Consider the following 10078-nt stretch of genomic DNA (forward strand, 5'->3'; position numbering starts at 1 on the left):
GCTGAACTCTTTAGGGGATCTGTTTGGCTTTCTTATCCATAAGCTAGTTGGCAAGGATTAAAATCATAACTGGGTATAAGATCCAGATTTTCAGCCAGGTGTGGTGGTTCACGCCTGTAATCTCAATGCTTTGGGAGGTGGAGGTGGGAGGATCACTTGAGGCCAGGAGTTCAAGGTTGCAGCGAGCTATGATCATGCCACTGCACTCTAGCCAGAGCAAAATAATAAATACCCAAATTTTAGAAAATCTCATTTCACCAAATGAATTGTTAATTAGCATCAGCACTCTTGAAAATGACAATTAAAAAATGTCAGACTGATTAGATTATTTGGAAGAAGCTAAAAAGGTGTTGTAAATGACTTAAATTATTACCATCAGGCTTTTCTTTCCTTTCTGTTGATGATTATGACAATTCCTCATAATTGGCTTTCCCCCCTTCTGTAATCTATTTCCAAAGTATAAATCATCCTTAGAAAACAACTCCTCTTATCTCCTAAAATTAACTTATCCCCAGATTTTCACTATTAAGAAGCATTCTAAATAATAAATAGTACCGAATCCTAGTAAACTATTATGGCATCTATTTAGTATTCATAAAAATGTGGTGGCTCACACCTGTATTCCCAGCACTTTGGGAGGCTGAGGTGGGCGGATCACCTGAGGTCGGGAGTTCGAGACCAACCTGACCAACATGGAGAAACACCATCTCTACTAAAAATATAAAATTAGCTGGGCATGGTGGCACATGCTTGTAATCCCAGTTACTCGGGAGGCTGAGGCAGGAGAATCGCTTGAACCCAGGAGGTGGAGGTTGTGTTGAGCTGAGATCACGCCATTGCACTCCAGCCCAGGCAAAAAGAGCAAAGTTGCATGTCAAAAATAAAATAAAATAAAATAAATGTGGTTTTCAATTCAAATCAAAAGAGGTAAGATTCTGAGTCCCTGCAACAGGCTTTTATTATGGACCTGAAGTAATGGGGGAAAATTCTATATTCACTATGAATGATGAGTTGATACTTCCTGCTTCAATTACGTACAGCAAAGTCTTTATATCTGACACTAGTTATCTTGATTTAGCCTCACTTTGTGAAATGAGTAGGGAAGTATGGAACAGACTCAATTTGGAAAGCTTAACACAAAATACATCTCAACATAGGCCTGAAGTAGAAATCTTTGCAGTAGAGGATCACCCATCATTTCAATCCATTTCTCTCTCTCTGTTCAGAAAGGCCTCCCCTGACCACTCAAACACTCTTTAACTCATTAGTCACCCACTACTCCCCGGTCCTTGAACTTTCATTATAGTGCTTATCACTACCTGAAATTCTATTCTTTTAACTTGTTTTTTTGTCTTTGTTACCCACGAGAGCTCAAGGACCTTGTACCCCATTTATCCTCATATTCCCAGCCAGGTCTGATACATACTAAGTATCAAATAAATATCTGTTGAATGAATGAAAGAATCACAAACTACTTGTAATTCCTCTTATTAAAATACTCCATATCTAGTTATTTCAATGACATATACCATGAGGGACTCTGAGGAGCAATTCAAGTTTTGTTCAATACAAAGGAAAGAAAAGAGGACTAACATCTATGGAGCATCATAATGGGACGTACACAATAAAAACCTTACCCATCTCAATCAGGCCTTCAAGTATATGAGCTCTACAATTCCCATATTACAGAAAGGGGACCAGAGGAGAAGGGTTAAGTAATCCCCCCAAGACCCATATATCCTTTAGGTGGTGGAGCTGGTGGGATCTGAACCAAATCTACCTTACTTCAGATATAGTCTTTTTTTTTTTTTGAGATGCAGTCAGTGCAACAGTGTGATCTCAGCTCACTGCAACCTCCGTCTCCCAGGTTAAAGGGATTCTCCTGCCTCAGTCTCCTGAGTAGCTGGGATTATAGGTGTGTACCACTACACCTGGCTAACTTTTGTATTTTTAGTAGAGATGGGGTTTCACCATGTTAGCCAGGCTGGTCTTGAACTCCTGACCTTGTGATCCATCCATCTCAGCCTCCCAAAGCGCTGGCATTACAGGTGTGGGCCACCACACCCAGCCAATCTAGTCTCTTTCTATTATACCACAAGACTTCTCAAGAAGACTAAGATGTTTAACTCAGTTGTACAACAATGTGTACATTAAATTGAAGACAAAGATGAGTAAGGCATTGAAGAGTTCACAAAATAAACACTGCACTGTACGAAAAGTGCCATGTACAACAGGATGTAATGGTATATGTGCTATAGTATCTTTTCATACAGTTTTTGGTGAGGGGGGAAAAAAGTTATAAGCCAATGGGGCACATAGGGGACACAGCAAGGCAAAGACTGATCCAGGTTAAGAGAACATTATATTCAAAGAACTGTAAGGTGTTCAGTATAGCTAGAGTCAGAGTGGGAGAAAGGAAATAAAGAGAATGGAAGAGGGAAAGATCAGAGATGAGGCAAGGACGGTGCTTGTTCATCTGCTCACTAATTCCTTAGGATGAAGTCCTACTATGTGCCAGGCCCTATATTAGGCAAGCATTGCAATGATGAATGAAACCTAGTCTCTGTTCAAGCAGCTTATAGTTTATCCCAGGAAATGGGTAAACAAAAAACTGCAGCACAGAGAGGTGTATAATAACATAGGTGCATTCACTGGATACTAAGATGTACCTAGACAGGAAGAAAGTGAATCAGACAGATTAACTAAGGCACTACATTCACACAGACACTTATAAGAAAGACTGCTCTGGGCTGGGCACGGTGGCTCATACCTATAATCCCAGCACTTTGGGAGGCTGAGGCAGGCAGATCACCTGAGATCAAGAGTTTGAGACCAGCCTGGCCAACATGGGGAAATCTCATCTCTACTAAAAATACAAAAATTGGCCGGGCATGGTGCTGTGTGCCTGTAATCCCAGCTACTCGGGAGGCTGAAGCAGGAGAATCACTTGAACCTGGGAGGTGGAGGTTCTGGTGAGCCGAGATCATGCCACTGCACTCCAGCCTGGGCAAAAAGACAGAAACTTCATCTCATTAAAAAAAAAAAAAAAAAAAAAAGACTGCCTCATTCAGCACAACTGCCAAATGCCAAGCTCAGGTGACCAGGTTTTGTACCAGTCTCTCCAGTTCTCTTCCTACTTCAAATCAAACCACATCGGCCTGAACCAGGGGTGGACATGTGACCAAAGAGAAGACAAGCCATTGGCTGATCTGAGACCTCAATGTGGCCTAGCATATGAAAAGGAGCTCTGGCACTCAGGAGTTGCACCTCAATAGCTAAAATGATGCACAGAGAGAATCCTTGAAGCAGTTGTCAAAACATAAGAAAAAGTGGAACTAAATGAACAGACACTGAAAAACACTGAAAGCTGCTATAGGGCTGAATCAGCTCCAGATGTGTTCTGTGGCTTCCATGGTATATAACATTTTCAAAAATGACACGTGGCTTGTGGTCTCCCAATACCAATCCCCACAAAAAGGAACCAGCATTCTGTAGAGGAACAGTTGTTCTGAGGTCAGGGGATAGATATATACAAGACAAGCCTAAAATACTTCGTTGTGCCAGAAAACAAGGATGCTATCAAAGCCTAACAGGATTATGTTGAAAAAATGCAGGTGCTAATATGAAGGAACCAAAGGGACGAAATGAGCATAAAGAATGGAAACAACTGCCTAAAAACACAATGACTCTAAAAGTTGAAACAAACACAGAGTTCAGTAAAATACTTTTAAAAAAAACCAAAAACTCTTGGACAACACTGAAAATGACAAGGGCAACAATTCTTTACTCTGAAAATGATCAATTAGAAGAAATCAATTCTGCATTTATCCTGCCTACATGAATGATACATTTTAGGGTAATTAGATGATATTAATTGATTAATTCCTTAAGAATAATTTCAGCTAATAAATATGGAAGGAGTAACAGAATTAGAAAATCATCATTTCACAACCTTAATGAAATAATAAATTCACACAGTGGTCATCAGCGAATTCCTAAGTGAAAGATTAACGGGAAACTTTACAATGAAGTCTTCAGGCTACTAATACCCGGGTAGAGAGAAAAATGCTTCCCCCACACAAAGACATCCACATCCTAATCCCTAAAACCCAAGAATGTGTTATCTCACATAGCAAAAGGGATTGTTCAGATGTGATTAAATCAGATTAAGGGGCTTGCGGTGGAGAAGACTGTCACAAGGGTCCTTATATGGGAACGAGGGAGGCAGGTAGTATGAGGATGAGATGATAATAGCAGGGGAGAGAAGGACAGTGGGAGAGAGGGTGGTGAGGAACAAAGTAGAGGATGGAAAAGGGAAGGAGAGGAAGAGAGTTGAAGATACTATGTTACTGGCTTTAATTTTTTTTTTTTTTGAGACAGAGTCTTGCTCTGTCACCCAGGTTGGAGTGCTGTGGCTCAACACAACCTCTGCCTCCCAGGTTCAAGAGATTCTCCTGCCTCAGTCTCCTGAGTAGCTGGGACTACAGGTGTGCATCACCATGCCAGCTAATTTTTGTATGTTTGGTGAAGACAGGGTTTCACCATGTTGGTCAGGCTGGTCTCAAACTCCTAATCTCCAGTGATTCGCCCACCTAGGCCTCCCAAAGTGCTGGGATTACAGGCGTGAACCACCATGCCCATCCTGGCTTTAAAGATGGAGGAGGAGATGTGAGCCAAATAGAAGTGGCCTCAAGAAGCTAGAAAGGGCAAGAACATGGATCCCCACCTCACTCACAATGAGTCTCCAGAAGAAACACAGCTCTGCCAACACCCTGATTTTAGGACTTCTAACCTTCAGAACGAGTAAGACAAATCCCTGTTGTTTTAAGCTGTAAATTTGTGGTAACTTGTTACAGCAGCAAGACACTAAGACACACAATCCACTGATCAATCTTAGCAGCAGCAATATGGGGCACAAAAAGTACTGTGTTCCTGCAGTGATACCCTTGACAAAAAGATAAACCTGAATCTGGTTACACCTTTACAGCTGATTCCTTTTACAAAATACAGGGGAAGAACTCATTAAAAGACACCTCTAAGAAGCAAACAGACAAATCCAAAATGTTGGACATTCTTTTAAGAGCAATTGACTCCAACAATTCAATTGCAAGCATAAAAAAGGTGAGAGGGGTCAGGCACAGTGGCTCATGACTGTAATCCTAGCACTTTAGGAGGCTGAGACAGGCGGATCAGAAGGTCAGGAGTTTGAGACCAGCCTGACCAATATGGTGAAACCCCGTCTCTACTAAATATACAAAAATTAGCCGGGTGTGGTGACAGACGTCTGTAGTCCCAGCTACTTGGAAGGCTGAGGCAGGAGAATTATCTGAACCCAGGAGATGGAGGCTGCAGTGAGCTGAGATCGCACCATTGCACTCCAACCTGGCTGGGCAACAGAGGAAGATTCCACCTCAAAAAAAAAAAAAAAAAAGGAGGTGCGAGGAAAAGGAGACTGCTTTAGATTAGACACTTGAGAGAGACAACAAATTAACTTTCAAAAGACATTTTTGAGACAAGTGGGGTCATCAGAATATGGACTGGGTATTAAGGAACCACTGTTCATTTTGTGAGGTGTGATTATAGCCACATAACATTGTGGTTATGTTTATATTTTTAAAGAGATGCAGGCTGGGCATGGTGCCTCATGCCTGTAAGCCCAGTACTTTGAAAGGCTGAGGCAGGCGGATCACTTGAGGTCAGGAGGCCAAGCCTGACCAATATAGTGAAACCTCATCTCTACTAAAAATAACAAAAATTAGCTTGGCGTGGTGGTGTGCACCTGCTGTCCCAGCTACTCGGGAGGGTGAAGCAGGAGAATCACTCGAACCTGGGAGGTGGAGTTGCAGTGGGCCAAGATCGCACCACTGCACTCTAGCCTGGGCAAGAGCAAGAGTCTGTCTCAAAAAAATAAATAAAAATAGATGCATGCTGAAGTATGCAGGACTGAAATACCATGAGATCTGTGATTTACTTTAAAACAATTTAGCATGAAATGAAATGGTGGAAGCAGTTAAGATGACACGTGTGGAAAGATCCTGTTAATTGCTGAATCTGAGTAATGGGTATAAAGGTGAACTCACTATACTATTCTTCATAATGGTGAAAACAAATCAATGCCAAAACCAATTTGAATTGGTTGGTGAAATTTATTTTATTTTTAGGGGGCCAAATCATTTTATTGAGGAGAATGGAGTGGCAAAGCAGCAGTGAGGTCGATGACATCCATGGTTCTCCGGTGGGCCAGAATTTCTGAGGCTCTACAGCACTGAAAACTGGTTGGTGAAATTTAAAATCAGGAGCTGGCCGGGCGTGGTGGCTCATGCCTGTAATCTCAACACTTTGGGAGGCCGAGGTGGGTGGATCACCTGAGTTTGGGAGTTTGAGATCAGTCTGACCAACATGGAGAAACCCCATCTCTACTAAAAAATACAAAATTAGCTGAACGTGGTGGTGGTGGGCACCTGTAATCCCAGCTACCTGGGAGGCTGAGGCAGAAGAATCACTTGAAGCCAAGAGGTGGAGGCTACAGTGAGCGGAGATTGCACCATTGCACTCCAGTCTGGCAACAAGAGCAAAACTCCGTCTCAGAAAATAAACAAATAAAATAAAATAAAAAAATAAAAATCAGGACCTTTCATTTCAAAATCTAGTGTTCCTATTTCATTTGAAAAATCAGGTGGGGGCTGGGTGCAATGATTCATGCCTGTAATCCTAGCACTTTGGGAGGCCACGGTGGGCAGATCACTTGAGCCCAGGAGTTCGAGACCAGCTTGGGTAACATGGCAAAACCCTGTCTCTACAAAAAAAAAATATGAAAACTAGCTGGTCATGGTGGCATGTGCCTGTAGTCCCAGGTACTCAAGAGGCTGAGGTAGGAGGATCACCTGGGCCCTGGGGAGGTCGAGGCTGCAGTGAGCTGTGACAGTGCCACTGCACTCTAGTCTGGGTGGCAGAGTAAGACTCCCATCTCAAAAAAAAAAAAAAAAGAAAAAAAAATCAGATATGGTAAAAGAGCCCACATGCTTGCATGGCAAGTCTCATCAAGAACTGAGTATTGGTCATCTCTAATTAACAGTTTCCACTACACCAAATTATTCTGTTTATCATCACTGCTGCTTTTAAAAAATACCTGGTCCACAGGCGGATGGAGGCAGCAAACCACATTGCCATGTAGGTACCTATGCAACAATCCTGCATGTTCTGCACATGTACCCCAGAACCTAAAGTGCAATTATATATATATATATGTATATAAAAATAACACACACACACACACACACACCCACTCACCCCTGGTCCAATTCCTTCAATTATATTACCTATTTGACATTTGGGTTTAGGACCCCTGTACTTCCACTAAGCTGGTTAGTAGCAAAAGAACAGAGCAGACACAAGAGAGCAACTGAGTGATGGCAAAATGCAGGGTGTAGATCCTGCTGTTTTTTTGTGGGTTTTTTTTTTGAGATGGAGTCTTGTTCTGTCGCCCAGGCTGGAGTGCAGTGGTGTAGTCTCAGCTCACTGCAGCCTCCACCTCCCGGGTTCAAGCGATTCTCCTGCCTCAGCCTCCGGGGTGGCTGGGATTACAGGCACGTGCCACCATGTCCAGCTAATTTTTGTATTTTTAGTAGAGACAGGGTTTCACCATGTTAGCCAGGCTGGTCTCGAACTCCTTACCTCATGTGATCTGCCCACCTCGACCTCCCAAAGTGCTAGAACTACAGGCGTGAGCCATGGTGCCCAGCCTAAACTCCTGCTGTTGTGGTCCCTTCAGCAGCCCCAGATTCAATGTAATTCCCATAAGGCCATGCTAAACTACGGTTCCTGTTATTTATTGAGAACTTATTAGAAGCAAGGTAACAGGTTTGGCATTCTAGAAAGGATGAACCTGAGAATAGTTCCTACCCTGAGGATACTAATAGTCTAATAAGTAAGACAAAACATAAACAAAAGCAGTTCAGAAAATAAGTGAGTTCAGGGTACTGTTCAGGGTGGCGCCATGTAGAATGCAAAGTGGGAAGTGACCATATGTATAGCTCAGGAGCAGATCATGAAGAGCACAACAAAGCATGTTGAGAAATTCAAACTATCAACAAGCAACAGTGAGCCACTGAAGGGCTTTAAAATATAAGAACAAATCAGACAGCAACACTGGAGATGAGAGCAAGGTCTCTTTCACTGGGGAAATTCCCTGAGTCCATGAACATCCTCTGAAGAGCAGCAAGCATGATCTCCCATCCTGGAAACACTGTATCTAAGCTTCTAAAATTATGCCATCACTATTTTCCTGAGTAGACTGAAGTTTGGAACCCAAAGAGAACAGAGTCACAGAGTAACTGTCTAGAAAATAGATTCTCTCTCCTAAATAAAGTAGAAATAAATTACATGTATTACCACCCTACTGGGTTCCACTAATTTAACATATGTTATGGTCTTATTACATCTAAAACTATATTAAAAAATAAAAATTTCTTACTATTTAATATAAGAAAAGCCCCAAAGAAAAAAAAAAAAAAACTTTGCTTATTGTGAATGAATAACATTACCAAAATGCAACCAAATACTGATGGATATTAAATTATATTAATGTCTCAAAGTCCAGGCCAGACTATTCTTAGCTCCAAAATGGGACCAAACTGGTATTACGATAGTAGTTGTCACCATGCAAGAGCATAGTTGATATTTACATAAAAGCAGCCGAGTCCAGATTCTGGCATACCAAAGAAAAAGGACTAGAGACTGAGACTATTTTGTAACCAATAATCGACTTTAATCAACTACAGAAATTACAAATTTAAAACAAGGAGAGAATAAGTTTGCAGCGTTTTTCCCTCAACATACTTCACTACCAAACTAAATAAGAATCAATTCCATCTGTGACATTACTAGTTTATCCCACCTCTCTGATTCCTCATTTGTAAGATGGGGCTAACAGTACCCACCTACTGCATAGGGTAGTGCCTGAACCAAATGGTAATATATGCAAAGTAGCACAGTAACTGACACAGCAGATGTTCAATAAATAACGTATTTTATTAATCACAGTTAGCTTTGTCTCCACTACTTTCCTGCAGGTATCGCGGTATCTTATGATGCCAAACTCCATAAACATTCAACATCCCAAGACTTCTTTGGAGAACCAAGTTACGGTTCAAGGTATCTGGGACCAAAGCTGGTATAGGATCCTGCCAACAACCGCCTCAGCTCGGGTGTCACCACATCCGCCAAGGCCTCGCAGCCCTTCTTGGGGTGCCCAGGCGTAGGTGCTCAGCCCCGCCCTGCGAATGGCAACCAGCGGGCTGAGGGGGCGGGCTCCACCGCACGTCCTTCGCGCTCCCGGGAGGCGAGAACAACTTCCAGGCCTCCTCCGGCCCGACACCCCAAACCCGGGCCTCCCCTCGCCTAAGCCTGCCGTCTTCCCTCCCGGCCCCAAGACACCCAGTGCCGCACCTTGAGGTGGCTGCGCAGGCCGCCAGCGCCCCCAGACTGGTCGGAGATCTCGTACGCGCCCGTCACTAGCAGGTCCTTGTGGATCTCCTCACGGAGGCACTTGCGAGAGTTAATGGGCAGATGGAAGGAGATGGCGAGGACCAAGCTGGGGCCGAGCAAGAACAAAAGCAGCAACGCCAACAGACAAGGGCCACGCCGGGTTGGTGGGCCAGACAAACCAGACATGGTGCTGGAGACTCTTTCACCACCTCAGGCCTCTACCGCGCCGGAACCGGGAGGACCCACGTGATTCGCCTCTGACCTACTGATGCCTTCTGCGCCATTTTGGAGTCTGGCAAATCGTGAAAGAATCTGTAGTGAATCTTTTGAAAAGGGAAGAAAGGATAGGTACCATGTCAAAACCACAAGTTTAGGGGTTTAAGAAGCTTTACTGGAATACTATTGCAAAAGTTTTATTTTTATTGAGGTCAGTGACTACTGAGTCGGCTATGGCAAGTATGGGCAGCCCTGGAAGTAATTATCCTTTAACTTCCGGAAGATGTACCCACGAGTTTTAGGGCGAGTGACACCATAGCAACCAAGGCCCAATAGGAAACAGCCACAAGGCCCTTCGCTAGGCCCACCCACTCGC

The 10078-nt window shown here is 43.2% G+C and overlaps 1 protein-coding gene across 1 annotated transcript in view; it reads right to left on the reverse strand.

Moving 5' to 3' along the window:
* Nucleotides 1–9716, reverse strand: part of TMED10 (transmembrane p24 trafficking protein 10) — a 46524-nt gene extending 36808 nt beyond the window's left edge. Inside the window, exon 1 of the mRNA XM_012438067.2 lies at nucleotides 9448–9716. Within this exon, the coding sequence (XP_012293490.1) occupies nucleotides 9448–9672 (225 nt within the window). The 5' untranslated portion in view covers nucleotides 9673–9716. The remainder of the gene's footprint in view (nucleotides 1–9447) is intronic.
* Between the last annotated feature and the right edge of the window lie 362 nt (nucleotides 9717–10078).

This window comes from Aotus nancymaae, unplaced genomic scaffold (genome assembly GCF_030222135.1).
Source record: "Aotus nancymaae isolate 86718 unplaced genomic scaffold, 86718_ANA_hifiasm-v0.15.2.pri h1tg000011l, whole genome shotgun sequence".
NCBI classification, from domain to species: Eukaryota; Metazoa; Chordata; class Mammalia; order Primates; family Aotidae; genus Aotus; species Aotus nancymaae.